Here is a 21,889-nt window from a genome sequence, read left to right on the forward strand (position 1 = left end):
CCTTAATAAAATACATAACAATTTATAACTTTTAGATTGTGTGTTTTTTATGCATTTTCGACTGATATTCTGTCTATACCCATAACCAGTAAACAACCATAAAAACCAGAGTCTGATCATTTCTATGGAAGTGGGCAAACTTACAAATTCAGCAGGGGATCAAATACTTATTTCCCCCACTGTATATTATTGAACATGACCAGTGAAGTTATATGTAAACTTTTCTACACAAAAGGCCAAACATTTGGTTTTAAGTAACAGACGTGACTTTTTTCTTTTTTTTTTTAAACTCAACAGCTTTTAGTGTAAATCAACATTCTGAACATTTCACAGGCATGCACATATCCAAAATAATCTTTTAAATTTGCATTTGGAAATACAGATTACAAAATAGAAACGATTGCAAAGACAATATACAACAGGGTTTAAACATCATGCATGTCCACAGCAACACGCTGCGATCTTGTAAAATGACACCGGACAGTTTTTTAACTTTTTTTTTGTTTTCTCCATCGGTATATTCCGCAAATCAAGACTATGTGCAGAGAAAAATCTGTCTTCCACATTCAATTTAATTGACATTTTTCTTTCATCTTATAAACAAATGGTTCACATAAGGAGAATCACATGGCAACAAATAAATAACTACAGGTCTTTTACTACGACTTACAGGACAACAGTGATATAATGCTATTCTTACTATAAGCTCTAAGTGGAACTGAAAATTAGTTTTGTTTTTGTTTTTTTTTTTCCAGAGACTTGTACAAGTTTCAATGAACTGTATTTAGAAAACCCCGGGTTATTAAAGGGAGATTTAATTCAGGCCTAAAACACTCTGGGAACAAGCAGTACAGATGGAGCAGCAACTCTTTTCCGTTTTATTCCGGGACTGAGGACACATCCTCAAACACAGGACTCCTGTTTGAGCCTCACGCTCGTCTTCTTGCCGTTTACAGCTCGAGACAAAATGTAGCTTTTTAACGAAAAAAGAAAGAGAAATAAGGCTGTGCTGGGAAGTAATTTAAATTAAACGGAGCCTCGGACCAAAAACGAGCAAAAATGAGCTTCAGCTACACTGTCGACTAGACGTAAAAAAATAATAATACTGTCACGTGATCTGTGCATCTCACGCTTGAAAAATGGACCTCCAGCTTCCAATGAGAAGTTTCCAGGTTTCAGTGTTTAGTCTCGGACTTGACACATTTTGTGAAATTAAATGCCAAAAAGCTTTTTTTTTTTAACATCCTCTACCTTTATCCTAAGGTTTCTTAGCTGCCTGGCTTGAAGCTAATACATCTAATACCCTTGTTGAGTGTTTTATTAAATTCATTTCTAACCTTTTAATGCACACCAGATTTTAAAAAGAAAAGAAAAAAGAAAGAAACAGAAGATAACTCTTGTCCAGCACAGCATGTTTTCTCCCATCTGGCCTCTGGAAACACTGGGGTGAAGCCTGGTGAGCTGGAGACGAGATAATACGTGAGACTATGCCGCAGCACTGAACAATTAGCGGCAGTATTTTAAAGTTAAGGTGGAAAACGCTCCACTTTGAGTATTTTTAAGATTGCAATTGAACGCCAATCAGTGTCACGTGACCTTAATGTGTGTGCATGTGTAGGGGGGCGGTTTACAAAGAAATACATTCGGAGCACCGATTCCTTTCCAACACAAGCTGCACTGGAGTAAGCCCTTTCTAGTTTTGCATCCCCTAAAATCTTCTCAGATAAAAAAAAGAAAAAAAAAAACAAGACAAGCCAAAATATATTTTACAAAGGAAAGTAGAGAATTCATCTTTTCTTTTGACACAAAAAATATCTCCGGAGTTATACATCTGGTGTGAGAAACAGTCAGCATTCACGTCGGGCACAACAGTCCCTGCTCGAAAGCCAGGAAGTCACAAATAAAGTGCGAAGCAAACTAGTGGACTAAACATTGCACGTAAAAAAAAAAAAGAGAAATGGTAAAGAAACAAACTGAAGAAAAAAAAAACAACAGAAAAACAAAAACAGAATTCTTACTCTTTACTCAGTCCAGAACGTAACATGATAGGCAACGAGGACAAATGAAAATAAAAAATAAATGCGATGTTTTTTGTTTTTTTAAAACCACTACAGTACTGCAGCATAGCGAGATTGAAGTCCTATACATAACATGGGAGGAGAATCAATGTGTCATGTCATGCAGTTGGCTGCGTAATGCAAAAGCTTCAAGTCCATTATACGATCAGTGCATGTGCCAGTCTGCAAACCTTGTTTTTTTTGTTTTTTTGTTTTTTTGCAAGACAGAACCTGCTTCCATTTGTATCAGGAAAGAGGGGGGAAAAGAAAAGAGGGGCCGGATCGTGGGAAGAGATGCTACAGTAGGAAGATAGATAGAAAGAGTGGAAACAAGCAGCAGCCTGATTCCTCAGAGAGAAGAAGAGGAGGATGAGTAGAGGAGGAGGAGAAGAAGCCTGATCCGACTGTGACGGGACACATTTGGCTAAAACCAAGACGCAGAAAATACATTCTTTTATCATTGTACAGAGATGGAGGTACACAGGAGTTCACTGTCGCACAGGAGAAAACCCATACATGCATCCCTTTAGACTCTGTGGCAGCGTTACACGAATCAAACCCTCGGCGCTACAGGAGGCCTTCATTCAGAGGTTTGGACCGTCGGTTTAGTCATGCATTTAGTTTCAGCTATAGCGTATGTACAAGGTCAGTGTGAAGGACTCGGCTGTCAGCAGGATGAAAGGAGGGAGGTGGCAGGAAAGCTCAAACCACTGGCATCATTATCGGCAACACAACAGTGAAACACTTTTTATCTTTTTTGGGTTTTTTTTGTTTTGTTTTTTTGGAAACATTTAACCCGTAGAGGACGAGCTCTACACATTTGATTCAGAGACTTAAAGGAAAAATCCAACGTCAGTCACAAAAGTTTAAGGTACATTTTTTTTTCTGTGTGCGTTTCTATTTTTTTTTTCTTCTTCCTCTTGTGAGGAATGTTTAACAGATATTTTGACACCAACAACTAAGTCAGGTTTGACATCAGCTCCTCCAGAGCAGCAACCAGCAGACACGGGGGAACGAATTTACAAAAAGAAAATACCAAGCGGTATAACTTAAAATAAATAAATGAAAATAAATAAAGCTGGATTCATCCTCCTCTGTCAGGGTGTTCCTTTGATTTCTACTTCAGGGTACGATTTCACTCGTTGATTGTCATAACGCCACCGCGACACAATCCTCCTCCGTCTGACTCACTAAAGCAGAGCTGTGACGCTGCTGTCTGGAAAATACACAAAATAGACATTTTTAAAGGAGACTACGGAGCCCTTGATCATATTCTGTATGTGGCCTGCACCTAATTGGTCTTCTGAGGCTCTGACTGAACTATAGCGGATTGAAAGCGTTGTTAAGGAGGTACGAGCCTCTCGGGATGGGATCCAGCTGGGATGAATCCAGCAATAAAAATAAAAAGGTGGATTTTTCCTTTAAGGTTCATCATTTTCTTTTTCTTTTTTCATCGTCTCATTTGCATAGGAATCACACATCTGTTGAAGGCAAACAAAAGCAGCGTGGATAAGAGGTTTACAGCAGACAACGTACACTTCAACTCAAAGTCCGACTGTAGAGGTAAAATCATACGTGATTCCTTTTTCTGTTGGGTGGAGGGGTTGGTGGGGTGGGGATGGGGGTAGTTGGGGCACTCTTCCCATCAGCGCTTAGAGGTGAGTAAAAATATTAGCAAGTCTGTACACAAACATTACAGTATCCCACAGACGCACACATGACTCTCAGGGAAACTCTGACAAAAAGGCCGAGGCAGACTGACCGGCTACACTTTCAACTTATGGTTAATAAAAATAAAAAAAAGGATCAACAGGCATCATTAAAGATGATTTAATGTAAACAGTTGACATGATTTTGGACCAATTGTCGCCATATTTTTGTTTTGTGTCGAGACTGAACTCAATCAGTCAGACATTGGCGCATGCAATACTTGTTAAAGCATAAATACGCTCATAATCTTTCTGCGCACTGACGTATTCGAGTTTACCACATGGAGTAAACGCACAATAAAAATATATTTATAGGCGTAAAAGTTTGCGTTTTACAAAAAAACAAAAAAAACAAAACAACCACCGTGATACAGTTGAACACACTTCCATCAACCATCAACCTCATGACCCACGAGTCACGGTCAGTTTTTGTTAGAGCTTCCCTGTCCAGGAGCAAAAAGCCTCCCCATAATTGCACCTTCCTTCTCAAAACCTTTAAACCCTCTGTTGATATATATATATATCTATATCTATATATAGATATGCTTTTTTTTCAATCCCCCCTCCCCTTCCTCCCTTTTTTTGCCCCGCTATAACTTTTAAAAAAAACATCAACAATTTGGCTATAAAGTGTACCGCTACAAAATACAGTACATTGATTTGTCAAACCTTACACAACATAACCACAAACACCACTGACCAAAAAGTTCCTCGCAAATACAAGAAAATGTTACAATAAGTTACGAAAATACGTTGTCACGTCAGACACTTTAGAAGAACAGTAGAATAACTCCTGTAAGGCAAAATCAGGTGATTTCACAGTGACGACTTAAAAAGAGTTAAGATTTTAGTGGTTTTAAAAAGAGACGCCTTCCTACGCCGAGAAGGAGCTCAGTCTGAACATGTCTATATATCTATATATATATATATATATAAATATGTAGATATGTAGACATAGACAGGATCAGACAATGAATTTGGACGTTTTTCCCCCCTTTGCGTTCTAGTTGAATAGAAATACCTGATGATTTTTCTCAGAATAAAAATAAACAATAATAATAATAATTCAATTTCTGAAGCACGCGACATGGTCGTGGAGCGGTGCTAACAACATTTTGCGATATTTGGATCTGACTGCTGGGCTGCAGCATGAAAACGTCGACCTATCAGAGAATGGCACATCGAACACCAAAGAGCAACTATGGGGAGGTTTTGCACTCCTTCGTTAACCAAGTAGCTTAACAAACACATAGATAAATATGTTAGTAATTAATAAATAGACACAAATTACACCAGTGCAATTTATACACTATGCCTACAGACGACATTTTGGCATCAAATTTTGAAAATTATGAAATGGAATATAAAACCTTTTAACCAAATAAATTAAATAAATTAAATAAATAAACGTATAAATACAACAATGGCGCGTAAAAACATACAGTACATGGTAAAAATAACATTTGGTTGTTGAGAATAAAGCTTTGAGAGTGAAGTAGAAAGCTGTCATGGCACGATGGGAAAACCGGTTTATTCCGCTGCAGGATACGCGCAAACTGGCTGTTTAGTTTTCTTCTTCTTCTTCTTCTTCTCTCTAAACACAGCCTTTTATGACAGGTACGGTTTAACCCAATGTCCTAGTAGCTTCCTGCTACAAGCAAATATCAATAAATATTAAAGTGGATATGAAAAAAAAAAAAAAGTCAAATGTGCGTTTTCTTTTTTTTTCTTTTTTTGGAATATATGTGGCATGTAATGGTACACTGTAAACACAGTAGGCTAGCGAAAGCGCTGAGCGACCAATCTCACTCAAAACGACAGCGAGGCCATTCCCTGGCAAGCCACTGGATGTCTTTTTCCCTGTTGTCACTTGGTGGCGCATCATTTCGGAGGGCTTCACGGAGTCGAGGGCGAGGTCGGACAGCTGGACGGCCATGCAACGAGGGAGAGGGTTCATCCTGCCCTTTTTGTTTCTCTCCATTCACAAGTTAGTGTTTTTATTTTATTTTCTTTCTTTCTTTCTTTCTGTTTTTTTCCTCCTCTGTGTTTCCTGGCCACGGTCGGCGGCGGCTCACGTTACAGCCTGTCCATTCTGAACGTGTCCTCGGTGGCCGGGTCGGTGAGCACCATGTCCGGGTCGTTGAGCATGTGCAGTCCGTCCAGGGTGAGCGGGTCGATCTTCAGCTCGTCCAGAGGAAACTGAGAGTCTGCGTCGAAGCTGACGTCGCCGACGCCGGCCAGAGAGTTGGTCAGCTCTTTGGAGAGGCTCGGCGGAGACTCACCTGTTACTGGAAAATGAAAAACTCACTTGTGGACGTAATTTGGATTCAAGTTCATGTTAAGTATTTTTGGACTGACAGTGGTGACACTGAATGTCGTCTTTATTTCAGTTAAGCTCTTGTTAATATTAAACAAAGTGAGACACAAAGACGCCTAAAAAAATGTTACTTAAATTCCAAGATGTGTTACGATATTACACCATCAAACCTTTAACACCTAAGCCTCAAAGTCTGGATTCTTCTTTTATTTATTTTTATTTTTGCTTATTTTGACTATAAAAAGGTCAGAAAACTTCCATTTCAATACCTTTACTGCTTATTATAAGAGGCTGAGTGTATAATGGTTCATACTGGAAAAAAAAAAAAAAAAAAAAAAAAGGTGACGGTTGTTTGGGTTTTATACGATGACCACATGTCCCTGATTTCTGGGGACAGTCCCCGTTCTGGATAAACTGTCTTGCGGCTATAGCTGTCCCAGAAAAAGTCCCCAATTTGAGTGTTTTATGAATGAAAGAAAAAGTAAAATTAAAAAAAGGTTGCGCGCAGACTACAGTTATTACGGTAGCTGGTCACGCTGCTATTAACTTTACAGACATAACAGTTTAAATATGTCAAAATAAATTGAACCGTAAGTGTCCCTGTTTCTTCATTTCATCCTGACATTTAATTCTCTCTTCTTTTTTTTCTATTTTTTATCTCCAAGCTGTAAATGTACACAAGGCCATGCAAACCTGTTTTACTACTAGTGTGGGATTATTCTACAATATTTACTCATCACAGTAAAATAGTTCGTCCTTAGTCAATAAACTGTTGTGAACAAGTGACAATGCATACTATAAATGTGTCAGTGGGAATTCGATGTGTGTGAGTGGGTGTGTGTATGCACACGGTATGGATTTATATTTGTTTTTATTTCATATTTTGTATTTTTTGTGATTTCTATTTTGGGAACACTGTATAGGAACTGTTATTTGTGTTGCTTTTTAGGGACAATTTTTTAGGGATAATTTTAATGTACGTTTTTGGACATAACATCCAGTCCTAAAAAAAAATGACTGTGATGACACCACAACGGTTGTAAAATGTAACGTCTCAACTTTCAGAAACCGTTGGAACTTTTCCGATGACGCAAATTGTGCCGCAAGCACAGCAATTGAAAAGATTTAGGAAACTACAGCTTATTTGTCTATCAACTGTATGTGTCATACCTGAATCACACCTGCCACTGACCACCGACCAAATATTTCTGCTGCCGTTGTCGTTCTGAGGTCGGGAATCCCCAGATTGTTTTTCCGTTTAGATGATGCCGCCGTAGACGGCAGTTTAACTTTTACAAAAAGTGCCTGTTATTATGTTTCTCACACTTTTGATGATTTTGTGGTTTGCAATGACGCATTCCACTTGACTTGATTTACACAAATGATTACATCAATGGACCGTTTTAGAAAGATAAGAATGAAAAACAGGTTAAGCAAAACCACAACTATACAAGTTGGGGTTGTGGTTCGTATCACAGCGGCATTAACGTGATTAAACCTCAACTGTAACAAAATAAATTCCTGTGCATCATGTATTTTGCTTTCTCAGAAAAGCGAAAACCTCAAACACTGGGTCAATGTGTGACGACTTTTCACACTACCTGTGAGGATGATGTTGGGGATGTTGCCGTGGCTACTGTAGCCAAGCTGCTGCGAGTCCTGCAGGTTGCTCCCAGTGAGGCCCATCATGGCCGCCTGTGTGTAGTTGAGGGTGGAGCACTGGTTGTAAAGGCTGTTGGAGCTGATGGGGCTTTCGATCATGTTGAACTGCTCCAGCTATAAATAAATAAATATATAAATAAAGCACAGAGTCGTAACCCAGATTAAGGTCAGGGTGAGAAAAGGTATTTGTGCCTCAGCCGTTTATTGTGCGTCACCTGGTGAGAGAGAGCGTTCGTCTGCCTCGACGCCAACTGCTGATCGTAAAACGAGTCGCCGAATATACTGCCCACCACAGGGATGTGCTGCAGGGAGAGAAGTGCATCAAGAAATTCTGAGCAGCGTGCATGAATGTGGCTACAAATTAAATGCACTCAAAAAATAAATAAATAAATAAATCAGCTTATCTGGGTCAACAAGCAGACATTTTAGCGATGGAATGACAAAAGAAACACAAGCAAAAGTCACACAACTGTCAGACTCAGCAGTGATAAAGCAAATGGTTCCCATGACCGGGGCTGCCACAGATTAAGAAAAACTAGGGAAACCAAAGAGGAGGTCAGTATAAGAGTCTCCCAGTCCATTGGTTGGTCGATATGCTCTCATTGTGTCAAATTCTGATTGGTTGGAAAATTGCTGTGTGTTATTAATTGTTATTTTTCAGTGGAGGGAGAGACTCATTTAACATTTACTTAATATTTACTCCAAGTTTTCCCCAAACTGACATTTGAAAACGTCAATTTGATTGAAGAGGTTCTGAAGCTCAATGTGGTCGCATTGGCCGTCGCCATCTTGGTTGTGCCTGACTCCGCCTCCTAAGTCCCAGCTTATTAAAAGAACAGGCAGAGAGGAAGGAGGAAGAGCCCGCTACCAACCTGAGACAACACGCACCTGTCATTCAGCAATCATGAATAGCATTTAGCCTTGATATAATTTAAATGGATGCGTTATATAAAGATTCGACCCCAAATTAGATACAGAGACCAAATCAGTTTTGCACCACACTGTAAACGTGTTCAATTCTGCTGTAAATTTGGAATTTTTAACATTTGTGGAGATTGATTCGCTTTTTGATGCGGCCCCAAGAGTAATTTTGAGTAACTGCAAATTTAAGGTTTCTTTTTTAGTTCGCGAGGTAGCCGTTCAGTTGAGAAGTTCTGTTTCTGTTATTATTCATTTTACAAGATGTAACTACAATTATTCGTTATGTTGCAAAGATCACTTTTTTCTAACATCCATTTATAATTAATATAAGCAGATTTTTTTTTTATATATATTTATTCCCCAGGATGAATTAATTAGTTTCTCTGTAGGTTGACAACAGTTCAATGGTAAACAAATGCTAAAGTGTTGCTCATTTACATAATTTATTATTTAAACTTAACACACATTTATTACATTTAACATGGGATGGAAGTGAACGTGATGCAGGAGTTTGTCCCATTCCTGTGGATGGGACACAGATAAGACTGCTGGAGTGGAGCAGCTGAAATAAACACAAATTATCTTGAGTATTTCTGTATTTTATTCTACATTTCTATCACAAATTTTACTTCGTTCTATTTTTAATGTTTTATATCGTACTACATTTTATCCATTTAAATTTTTGTTTATTTATTCATATGTTATTATTTTATCGTATCCTTTGTACAGTGTCCATTGGGCTCCGTGTAATTTAAGTGCTTTCAGTTTGGGTATTGTTTAGATTTTTCTTTCTATTTCTATTAGTCATAGTTCAACTGAACTCATCAGCTCTGCAGACTTTTGGGAAACAAAGGGAGACGCTTTTTCTTTTTAGTAAGATTTATGTGGAAACTTTCTGAACTCATAGCCGAGTTTCCTAAATGGGATCAACTGCGGAGGCGAATAAAATGTTAACATGACTGATGCAGATAGATGACTACAACGAACACAAAGAATGAAAAATAAATGAATAAAAAGGTCCAGGTTGACAAATGCTGGAATTTCCCTTCATAAAATTCTTGAGCAATGAGAAAAGCAAATCACTGAACACAATGTGAGGGGTTTTGTCTTTTTAGGAGGGGGGAGTCCCTGTCTAACTGATTATACCTTCAATCACTAAAAGGCATTAGATGTTCATTAATGAGAGCATCAAAGTCCAGAATTTAAAAGGCTTATAATTAATCTGTATGTTAAAAAAAATAATAAATAAAATAATTTTTCTTCCTTTTTGATTTTCTTCTCACTTCAAAGGTTCATCATGGAGAATTAAACCTCTAGTGAAGCAACTACAGTTAACCTAAGGCACTAAAATAAGAAGCAATGCGTCACTAAGGAAAGTGGTAAGAAGCTGATGAACTTGGATGTAAACATTTTAAACACACTGTATTCTAACGTTAAACATTTCCTTCTTTTTCCATCTCTGCCTTTTCATCTTCTGGCAATCACTGCTGTTCTTGACATTTCCCCTTTAGAAGCTCTAAAGTGCACGTTTAAAACAGAACAAAGTTTTCTGAACTGAACTGAACAACAAACGGCCTTTAGCCCCTCTGCCAAATGTCACACCGAAGGTGGAATAAAGTACAGAGCTCTGACGCCAGAGCGTGACATGCTGTGTGTGTGAGTAGCAGATGAAAACTGGGGCTGATTTAGGTGTTTGACGAGCTGCTGCCGAGTTCTCGAGTCGCAAAAGTGAAGCAACAGATGACTATAAAGTCTCATAGTGACCAGAAATACGAGGGAATACTACTAATACAGTGTAAACCACACTGTTGAGAAAAAGAAAAAACTAATGAAATGACTAAGGTCATGTGTTTTTGTAACAGTTTATACACATGACTACTAAACGTAACGCTGTTGTCAGGAGGCTTTCTATGGACAGGTATACGGGAGATTAACCTCCTGAGGCCATACGTCCTCATGTGGGGACAGTTTCTTCTGCTTCATTTAAACGTCTAACCTCATAACGAGACACTAGTTGGTGGAAAAACATGACGGCGAATTTTAGCAAATTCTGAAGCAGATTGTGAGAAAAGTGCAAAAAAGTGCACAACCTCATCACTTTTTACAGTTGAAACTTGTTCATTTACGCTCATTAACATTTGTAGTTTAATATGACACGTTAACATGACAATCAATAGTGACGAGCTACAACTTCTCTAATTGGCAAATACTCATTTGAGGAAATTGGGAATTCATTATTTGCAATTCTGTCTTTGCACAGCCATGCTTGCTTCATGTTTTATATTTTGTTACATACTGGTGACATTTATTATAATATACAGTGAAATAATCTGTGTCAAAATATGAGGATAATATTATTTTATTTTTTTATGTTTTACAAAAACAACTTCCTGATAAATGATGATGCTTAGTTTTTATACTTCTAACCTACTGATCCTACTAAACACAAATACCTTGGAGAAACAGATTTATAGTTAACAGTTGACTTTCAGTCTAACTTTAATCTAAAGTTGACCAACTTCACGTTAAAATCCGGACGGGCGCTAATGTCAGTTTTTAAATTGCTTCACATGCCACGTGAGCTGAGCAGGTTAAATTCAGCCGGTGAGTGGCTGGTGGGGGGGATTTGTGGAGGGAAGGGAGCAATAGAAAAAAGGTAACGCAAGCACAACGTTGTTTGAGATGTGCAAAAATATTTCTGACTCGTTATGACATCATGGCGGAGTGACAGTATTAACACTGTATGAGAAACACTGCTGGTATGTCTAAAAAGTTAAACATCTTAACAATCAGTCACCTCTAACTAACTTTTATAAAACTATGGAGCAGAATATAGAGAAATATTTCCCTTTAAATTAAAGTAAAGACCATTTTTCCTGGCCTACATGTTTAAATTTAAGGAGCAGAACAGAGTGAAACCATCTCAATCCGCCAAATCAAAACACTGCAGCTCCTCCATATGAGAGAACAGCGACCAACGAACGGTCAGAGCCTCCATCATACAACCCATCACCGTGTTGTCATGCACACAGCCAACAGTGACAGTGGTGATGAAGCGATGAAGTTATGCAGCTGGTGACGCCATGAGTGGGTTAACTGCTGAGACAGAGAATGAGAAGCAGCCTGACTGTCTACAAGAAGCTTTCCCCCAGGACTAAAAGCCCTTCCCCAAACAGCAGCTAGCTCGGTGGGTGGGCTCTCTTACTTGAGGCGAGCCTCCGGGGGAGAAGCCTTGATTGGAGACGGGGGAGGTTGGAGACTGAGTGGCTGGTGAGCCAGTCTGATTGCGGTACTGTTGGAGGGAAGAGGGTTAGCTAGCCGCTACGCTTCACGGCCATCGCACACAAATCTGTGAGAAGGCATCAACCTAGAATCTGATGTAGAGTTCGGGTAGCAGGTGGGAAACACTACAAAGATATCGACTGATAAATCCTGGTAGGTTTTACAAGTGGTTGTTGTGTTACACAGAATGATCAAATGTGCATTTCTGTATATTTTGAGCCACATAAAAGCTGAGAATAGAGAGAAAAGTAAGTAAAGAGGCATATTTGTGCTAATAAGCTGAATTATTTTACAAAATGACAATTAGTGTCAAGTATCATTAAAAAAAAGCTGTGCAGATATTTACTGGGATGTATTCTGGCTATCAGGACAATAAACTGGCTCTGTTTAAGTTTAAATCATGTCATCTAACTCGCCTCATTCTCACTAGTTTCTAAAATGAAACACTTGCGCGTTTCTCACCGAGCTGATGCTGATGCTGGCGGTGGTCTGGCTGTCCGGGGATGGGCTGCTGGCGGTGGCCGTGCCGGTGGAAGCCAGAGTTGGCAAGGTGATGAGCTGGATGCCCTGCGGTAGGGCCTGCTGCTTCTGGAGGTCGCTGAGCAGCTGTGCCTGGGCCTGAGCGGTCAGCTGGTTGAACAGCGGGTACTGGGAGAGCTGCTGCTCCAGGGTCAGAGACTCTGTTGGGACGGCCTGCGGAGAAACAATGCAACGACTAGTCCCAGATGTGATACACGCTGCATTGACTGAGGCAGGACCCGTGAGTGCAATCTCAACTCTTGACCTCCTAATAACATCTCACTTAGTAAGTTTAGGCAGATAACAGATTTTATGGACACTAGCAAAAAAGATATTTGTTGAATGATCCTGATAGATGTCTGGGGATAACAATGTTTAAGCCAAATCAGCTCTGACATGTCACATGTAGTTGACCTTTTGGAAATAAAATGTAACCACTTAATAATTTTTATAGCCAAACTATATACTTTTTGGACCAAGTTGCAATGTCTGAAAAACTAACATGCAATTCCTCAAATGTCCACTTGAGGCTCTAAAGGAGAGTTTTTTTTATTACAGGCTGGTAAGAAAGTTTCATTTATTTTGTCTTTGTTGCAGGTTTCTCCATTCGTGACAACTGGACAGCGGGTGCAGGGACTGGGCGGTATAACCAAAAACATATTTGTCAAAATTCTGATGGTGTCACTGTATATCACAGTATTTTTGCATAATCACATGTTCACAACATTTTCCACTGGTTGAAAGAGCAATTAATGCAGTAGATTGACTAAGGATGGACTATTTTACTGTGATGATGAAAATATATTGCAGAATAATCCCACACTAGTAGTAACACCGGTGTGCGTGGCTCCGCGTATTTACAGCTGGTTGAGACGGCTACCGTAATAATTGTAGTCTGTGTGCAACATTTTTTTTTTTTTTCATTCATAAAAAGCTAAAATTGGGGACATTTTCGAGGACAGCTTTAGCCAGGGGACAAGGCATTCAAAATGTAGACTGTCCCCAGAACGTCAGGGATGTCTGGTCACCCTAAAAAAAAAAAAAAAACCCCAAGTCGTCTCATTTTTCAGATCTTTCCATTTTTACGCCTTGTAGTGATACAGTGACACCATGCGTGTTTAGAAGCGCTACATTGAAAATGGTCCGACCTGAAACAGTGTGTAATCAAATACACCAGTATATTACATATTATCATAGCGTAAAAAAATACTGATATTCGGTATACCACCCAGCCCTAGTCAACTGTGAAGACGACCGTGTCTGTTGGATCACGCTGTTAATCCAGCATGCACACACACACAGTATGTCCAGGGACATACTGGGAGCTCACAGAGTTGCCGCTAGTTGCCGCTTTGCCCAGTTGATGTGTGAGAACGAGCTGTGAGAACTCGTAAACGAGGGCCGCAGAACAAATTTCTTGCTTCTTGTAGAGTATGAAACAATTAACAAAAAGTTAAGCACAATTTGGGTGTAGCTGGGTGTGGGCAGGGATTGATCATTTTTGAATTAGCTGGAAGTTAAGTGCAGTCAGACACAGCCAACATGGCAATGGGTAGAGTCTCCACACAGTCGTTCATTCCTTCAATGTCTCTGTGACATATCACATCCAAATAAACATCTGAAATTGCCTGAAGCCTTCCTGAGATTCACATGAATGGGACAGAAGGCTCAAGGGCATCAAAGAGCTACAGTAAAAGCTTCAGGTCAGTTTTGAGTGCATCCAGTGGATCTTTACCTGTGGAATGTTAACGGGTGAGGAGAGGGTGGGTGAGAGCTGTTGTGGAGACTGTTGAAGATGGAGGTCAGAGGTGAGAGTGAGGGGCACCACCGGTGGCTGTCGGCGCTGTGCCGTTACCGTCATGGTGGACGGAGAGGAGGTGGGGATCCCTGGGAAAGGAAAGAAATAAAGACAGGACAGGTGTCTTCGATGTCCACTAAAACAATTATACAAACTGGTGTAAAACACAAAACTCTTTCTTATTCAGAAAACAATCTTCTTTTCTTTTACAGGATGAATTCAGACAAACGTCTCAAAGTCTGAAGACGAATAATACTGATTGTCAATGTATTTAAATTAAGAAACCGAAATCACAAACAGTTTATGTTCATTTGAATAATCTGACTAATCCAAAATGGTCTCACATAAATATGACTGAAACATCACTCAGAGCACAAGAGTTTTTAAATCCTTAGAGCTTTTGATATTATCCCCCCCACACACATACACACTGCAGGATATTATTTAATCATGGAGCCTTAAATGCAACACGCCAAGTCGTCTAAAAAGGGAACAGACGTAACCAAACCAGACCACGGTGCCACAGTTTAACATAAATCGATTGACATGGTCCAGTAGGTGGCAGCAATGCCCTCCAGAAAAAGAAGCAGCAGCAGAAGAAGAAGAGCAAAGAGCATGCTGTGGAGTTGGGATGTCCCTCAGAAGTGGAGTGTGAAGTTAGCCTAAAGGGCAACAATGATCATCGTTGCTTGATTGGCTGCTTTGTGTCCTTGTAGACTTGTTTCTTTCATTGGTTGTTGACTTTCAACCACCCAAACCAAATACATCATCTCACCAAACCTTCCAGATTTTTAACCTTTAACAGCAAACATGTTTGATATAAATTGTGAGAGTCCGAATGAATCTGCAAGATGTTCAGGAAGTTTAAGAGCAGATCAATAAAGTCTCAAACTACCAAATATTTAGGTCCCAGAGTGAAGTCTGGACCTGAATTTGTACAAACTGGGAGTTGTCGGCTCAGATCCTGCAATCGGAGCCCAGCTTTAGTTATCAAATGGTGTGATGTATTTGTATTTGTAACACGGTCAGCCACAGAGTAACAATAAGCAAACGGTTCAATAACTCTGTGGGTCCTACCTGCCGATATGAATGAAGTGGAATGAAATGGAGCTTGTTACCGTGGCTGGCAGCACTGATGCCCAGGTGGGTGAGGTTAGTGGTCAGGCTGCCCGTGCTGTTGGCTGAGCTGAGGGAGGGGAAGGCCACGGTGTCCTCGGGGTCCAGCGGAGTTGACAGCGGAGGAGGGAACTGGATGTTGGTCAGATCGGGCAGCGAACCGCCGGTGTTGTGTGCAGCCGGGAGCACGGACGGGTTCAACTCCTGATCTGGCGATGGGAATATGCTATAAAAATAAACAAAAAAACAACAACACATATTCTGTCAGTCATGAGAAAAACTCCTCTGATCTGATGTGTCATCCTCAGTTTCCTTGGTGCCACTCACTTGATTCCTGGGACATCACACGTGTTGGAATTTGATGAATCATCCTGAAGAGGAAACGTGTCATATTAAATATTGCATCATTAAGTGTAGACTTTGCAGCCCTACCCTGTCCCATGTGTACCTTCTTGTCGTCCCACAGCTGTTTTTGTGCGTCCTTGTCTGCATTCGACTCTGAATTCTCCGTCCCAGGCACTGTTAGCAGCAGTACTAATTAGTGAAACAGCAAGACACAGTTGCCTGCTATGACGAAACGCACAACATTTTTAAATCGGTGCAAGAAATGAGTCATCAATACCTGAGCCAGTCATGCAGGATCTAGCGCTGTGCACTAGACCCCCTGAGAGTCTAAATATAGTAAGGTGACCACCAGACGGGCTGAATGGGTGCCAGCTAATCTTGGCTTCGCTGTGTCAGAGCTTCACACATAAAAAGACATTACCAATGGATAATCAGTTAATTATTGATTTTCCTCTCTAGATGTTCCTGAATTCAGAGACATCCCTCCTCTACAGACAGCCGAGTCCCGTCCCAGCACTTTGAAACACGACGTTGCGAGAGATCAGTATCCGCTTACACTATAAATATTTCAAGAGTCTGGACCTACGTCTACGTGACATTAACCCTTTTAAGTCATTTGAAGTTCGCCGCCTGCATTAGCACATTGCACATTAATAAATAAAAGCGTCTCCGTGTCTTTGTAACACAACACTCCTTTACCTCGTTTAGACTGCAGCTCCTGTGATCCGCCGGCAAAAACCTCCTGGGGCTTCGGGTTCATGGCGCTCTGGTGTAAGGCAGAGTCCGAGTTTGTCCTGTGTGTGTTAGAAAGTTGAGAGGTCAGCAAAATCACTGTCAAACCCACGAATGGTGGCAGAAGAATATCCATCACGAAATAACACAGGTTTTATGTGCCATTTGTACAGCCTAATCCATGGCCTTAATTTGTGTTTGGTCCAGTTTTTAAATTTCTGTACTAGCAACACTGCACACAGTCGTGTAATTTCAATTTTTGTAAGTGAACGGTGACTTGTTGTGTGTCCTAGTCAGCATTTTGGCAAACGGACAAAGGGAGGTGGCTTACCTTCTCCAGCTAGTGTCTGGCGGCGGGGAGAGGTAAACTGAGCTGTAAGGACAGCTGTCAATGTGAATTTAGTCAAGGTCAATAAAGTAGAGGGGATTGAATGATGGGTCTGAGATAATCCATATGCCCACGTCTTTTGGCCAATACAACACAAAAGACTAGATAGACATGATAAAGAACCATGAACAAGAGTCAAATGGTGTTATGTATTTGTCACACGGTCAGCCACGGAGTAACAATACACAAACAGTTCACTGACTCGGTGCGTTTACATGCACAGCTTAATCGATGCTCTAAATTTGACTTTCTGAATGCGGTACTTGTCCCAGTTTACATGAAACAGAGAAAATCAAATAATCGACGGGAACATGTCCTCCACCTTCACACTAGGTTGCGATATGTGTCTTGTCAGCGGGTTAATACCATGTTAATACAGCTCCCTTTCAAGTTCACCTACTACGTCATATAATAATGCATTGTCCAGGTAAAAGTCCGATTAAGCGTATATATGCTGGAGAAAATCAGTTTACAGTCACGTTATGTGGGTGTCTTAATAAGATAAGGAGAACGATTTTAGTCAGAGTAATGCATTTATATGCACTTAAGTTGTCCAGTTAAAGTCGGATTAAGGCAATAACTCATTTTTTTCACGTGCATGTAAACGCACTGCCTGTCAGACAGAGAGGACATCTCATATAATGTTTGTGTGTTGGGTAGTGTTGCGCCAATGGCTATGGTGAACAATTAATGACGATTGACTCTTTGTGTCACTTAAAATGCAGGGAAATAGTGAATCCGAAATATTATCCTTCACTTGGAGGTTTCAACTTGTTTGGTTTAGAGAACTCACAAAACCAAATAAATCTGATGAGCTAATAAGACAGTGGTACCCAAAGGCAGGGGAGTTATTGCAGAGGGGGCGGGGGAAGAAAGTTGAATGAGGTTTGCTCGAGCACTGCTGGCATATCATTTTGAGAGGTCTGAGAGAGGGAACGTACAGCAGAGGACGAGGCTTCAACAACACAACTTACAAAGCAAAGTAAAAAATATATGACGAGGCATGCATATAACATATATATATATATATATATATATCACCTAAATATATTGTCAAAAAATATTCTCATTTACACAAGGGGAGCCATGCAGAAAAAACTTTGGGAACCACTGATGAAAATTAAAAGTATATATCAGTTTGTCATTATCACAATGTGTCCTCATAGGACGGTTCATTGGGGACACCACTAATGAAAACAGTCTGGTGCTAAATCTCAGTTCCTTATTCAGGATTTGTTTAAACAAACAGAGAGTTGCATTTCCATTTCGGAAGCTGCAGTTGTGTTGTGTTGTACTGACACATGTTACTTTGACAACCAAATTTTAGTCAACACTTTTGTGGTTACTTCAGTAAAGTTTAACAGCACCACAAACGACATACTCGAAAATGATCAGACAGCTGAATTACCACCTTTCTGACACCATTCATGACACCAACATTTTAAAAGTCATGAAGCTGCTGTTACACCAGACTAAATTAGTTTTCACTAGTGTACCTAATGAAATGTCCAACGAGTGAAGAGCGGCCAACTTAGAAGAAGGAAAAATGCACTGACACGACTTAACACGAAACAACTGAGAAATATTTGTGTCTGGATGCTATTAAACAAGCTTCTAATTGTTGCTCGTGGAAGGATAAAACCAGCCAGGGTGTAAGTCGGGCCTCGGGAAGCAAAAAACTTAAAGCAAACTCGAAATCAGACCAAAGCGACAACACAACATCCACATGTCTCAAAACAAAGGATATTTGACGTCCATGTTTGTCGACTGACAGTGGCCGGCGGTGAGGAGATGTGATGCGGTTGCGGTCACGGTAAACCCGCTCCACCAGCCCGTGGTGCCTGGTTGTCCGACTGGTATCCAGCACCGAGTTCTAGGGTGAACACACCGGGTGAATGAGGCCAGAAAAAAACAAAAAACAAAAAACAGCTCACTGACACAACACAACTACCTCCTGGGATTAATGGTGCAAATGTGTTCATTTCAAAATGAGTCAAGCCATGGGCCCCCCATACTGATGCTCGAGTTGGCAAATGTATTTAAAGATGGAAAGCCATGATAAGCAATGGTGTACTTTAAAATTTAGGAACCAAATTACACTGCAGGGTAAAAAAAAAAACAAAACAAACAAAAACAATCAAATCTTTCCCTTTCGCTCTTGAACCATGATAAAACCTCAAGGATTATGCAGATTTGACCAGCGGGTTATTTACTTTACTGCAGTCACAGCCTTCAGTAAGTACACATGAGTACAACTACAACCTTTACATGTCCACAGTTATCGCCAACAGCTGAGAAAGGTGCACCGGCCTAGAACAAACCATTGATTTACCAGCCGAGAGAGGCTAAGGGCTCACCTGAAAAGGCAGGTCAATGTTGCCATTTCCAATCTGATTGACATTGGGCAGTGAGCCTCCATAGTACTGTCCACGATTCTGCCCTAGTTGCAAATACTGGGTCTTCTGTAACTGCAACTGTGCAAAGTAAAATTGCATGAAAGCATGAGTGAATGACTGATCCGATTCACACAAAAAAAAGATGGTGAAAATGAATGACGCGTGTCAATCCACAGTGGCGTTTGTGAAAGATTAATGAATCCATTAATTGACAGATGGAACACGACGAGACAGGCGGATGTGGCTGTTTCATGAATAATCGAGAGGCAGACAACATCTTTCACAGCAGATTTAAAAAACTCGCATCAGCTGATGGGAATGACACCTGACCGACAGCTGGTGCATTTACAGTCAGACTTTCGATGTAACACACCTGGCCATTACATTAACCACACGGTTGATACGAGAACCATTCAGAAAGGCATGTCATTAAAAACACTGTGATGAAAGCCTCTTGAATCTATGATGAACAGGGATACGATCAGGGATGAAAACAACTGATGCAATGGATTGATGTCTGGATGGCAACATAAAAATATCAGGCATAACACTGAGCAGTTAATTAATAGTCCCCCCCTCCCTCTGTGGTAAATAACAGTACAGATCAGGTTTACACTGATGCATTGTGCTTCCAGCAACTGGACCAGCAACTAGGACAAAAGTTTCCTGGCAGCTAAGTGGTCCTTATTTGTGGCCAAACAATTAGCTGATTCATACATTGGCTGAACATGAGAAACTTCATTGCAAACAATAGATATAAATCAATCTAATACATTTTAAAAGCACTTAAACGTTAGGAGTAGCCACTGTACTAGGTTTTGTATTAATGCCAAGTGAATACTGTGTTAGATAAACAAACTTTATATTAATAAAACTGTTAATGGCAAAGCGTACATTTATTATAAAGGACAGAAGTTGACCAAAGTGAGGTCAACAGTGAGAGTATTTAGATACTTCAACCTGCTGATTATGGTTTAGTTTTAAAAATCATAGTCTCAGATCTTACAGCGATGCCTTAAAATGACTTAACGATATTCAGTTATCGATCATACAAAACAGAGAAAAGCTGCACAGTCCCTTAAATATTATAGAAACTGTAATCATCTAATCATTTTGCATTTGTAGACATTTATTATTATTATTATTATTATTATTATTATTATGCTAATGCATTATTATTATTTGATGTTGAAATAAGCACACTAAATCAAGCTGTAGTTAAAGTGAATCCCTCGTCTATTTGTTTATTTATTTATTGTGTGCAGGCAGCTCTAAGGAGTCCTGTTATTCCCGAAATGTAGCGGATGGTAGAGGATGGGAAATAAATCACAGCTGGTGAGGCTGGCTAACATGTGATTGGCTAGCGAAGGATGCCCTAACCCTCTGAGAGATCCCCCTCCGCCCCCTCCCCGTCAGTATTGCCCCAAATTTAGCATCAACTATATTTAACTTTCCCAGCATGTTATTATCAAGTGATTTATTAGCAAACGAGATGACAGTTCACGCCAGACAGAGAACAGGTGCACATTATCCTCCACGGGTTCCAAAAAAGCTAGGCTAAGCTAAGTGGAGGCTGCACACCAACAAGCTCTGTATCTGGTATCTGAGCAGCGTTGCGTGTTTAGACAGCCCGGTGGAAAACACCGTTTGGAGATGTTGCACCGATGCATCCGGAGGACGTTAACGTGAACTTTAGCTACTCAGCATCCCAGCGCTCATATTTTTATCTCCGCAGTGTTCGCGGGCTGCCAAAACACAGCGACGCTACGAAACGTAAACAGCCGCGGACGTGGAGACCTTACCCGCGCAGCTCTGGTGATGTTCAGGTCTTTCATCACTTCCTCGAACGCAGCCGTCTCCTCCGCCTGCTTCTGATTATGCAAAGCGATTTTTTCGCTAAATTTGCGAGGATTGTTAGAGGACGCCATCTTTCCCTCTTCTTCTCAATGGAATGTTACGCTACGCGCCACGCCGGGGCCTTCTGGTGTCGTCATCACGCACGGCCGACGTGCCCATTGACGCCGTTGCTTATCCTTGATTATGGATATGGCCTGGAAAAGATCATGGTTATTATTACCCCACAAATATTGCATCTCTAATAGAGCTAAAGAGCTTCAAGCTCTTAATATAACCCATTCTTTCAGTTTGAAAGACATTATCTTTTATTTTAGTTTTTCACAAGACGGCATCCTAGAATTTGTAATAAATTTCATAAAACTCTATGCTAAATTCTTCAAACAAAAGTTTTCAAAGCCAGCCCTGAGTTTTACACACTTTGTTTTGGTATTTAGAATGTCTTCTTAGATCTTTAAAACCTATGAAAAACAAAAAAAGTGAAAAATTGCAATGTAAATATGATACTCTCTTTCCTGAATCTCTTAGTGTTATCGTCCCGTCTCTTTTAGACTTACACAGACTTTAAGGAGGGAAATTACTTGGTCACAGTAACAAAAATCACATAAATGCACATAAAAGAAACACTCTTAAAAAACACAAGTTGAACTGATATTGTTGAGTGTATGTTTGCATGTGTATATGTATATATTTTGTTTGTGCCGTAGACTAATTCATCCAGATGTTTTTGTATATATATCAGTTTTCAATAAAAAAATGATACTGTTGCTTTTTACAACTTTATTTAGCTTCA

The 21,889-nt window shown here is 40.1% G+C and overlaps 1 protein-coding gene across 4 annotated transcripts; it reads right to left on the reverse strand.

The window, feature by feature from the left end:
* Positions 1-552: 552 nt before the first annotated feature.
* On the reverse strand, positions 553-21,408 carry crtc1b (CREB regulated transcription coactivator 1b). 4 transcript variants are annotated; one of them, XM_047587567.1, is made up of 14 exons: positions 21,045-21,406; positions 19,204-19,320; positions 18,594-18,719; positions 16,790-16,851; positions 16,426-16,520; positions 15,830-15,915; positions 15,709-15,752; positions 15,384-15,607; positions 14,203-14,354; positions 12,411-12,641; positions 11,872-11,958; positions 7,961-8,047; positions 7,685-7,859; positions 553-6,054 (listed from the first exon to the last, which is right to left on the reverse strand). In XM_047587567.1, exons 1-14 carry the CDS (start codon positions 21,168-21,170, stop codon positions 5,843-5,845), a joined length of 1,824 nt encoding a protein of 607 aa, XP_047443523.1. In that variant the 5' UTR covers positions 21,171-21,406; the 3' UTR covers positions 553-5,842. The 4 variants fall into 4 exon arrangements, with proteins under 4 accessions (XP_047443523.1, XP_047443524.1, XP_047443527.1 ...); XM_047587568.1 differs by having other exon boundaries at positions 15,830-15,900; positions 21,045-21,405; XM_047587571.1 differs by lacking the exon at positions 19,204-19,320 and having other exon boundaries at positions 21,045-21,408.
* Positions 21,409-21,889: the final 481 nt, after the last annotated feature.

Source organism: Mugil cephalus, chromosome 6 (genome assembly GCF_022458985.1).
Source record: "Mugil cephalus isolate CIBA_MC_2020 chromosome 6, CIBA_Mcephalus_1.1, whole genome shotgun sequence".
Classification (NCBI taxonomy): Eukaryota; Metazoa; Chordata; class Actinopteri; order Mugiliformes; family Mugilidae; genus Mugil; species Mugil cephalus.

Excerpts from the sequence above, each read along its gene's own strand:
- crtc1b (XM_047587567.1), bottom strand. The coding sequence starts at position 21,170 with ATGGCGTCCTCTAACAATCCTCGCAAATTTAGCGAAAAAATCGCTTTG. Across the intron at positions 18,720-19,203 it reads ACATTGACCTGCCTTTTCAG|AACTCGGTGCTGGATACCAG; the intron begins GTGAGCCCTTAG and ends TGTTCACCCTAG. Across the intron at positions 11,959-12,410 it reads CCAGCATCAGCATCAGCTCG|TACCGCAATCAGACTGGCTC; the intron begins GTGAGAAACGCG and ends TCCCTCCAACAG.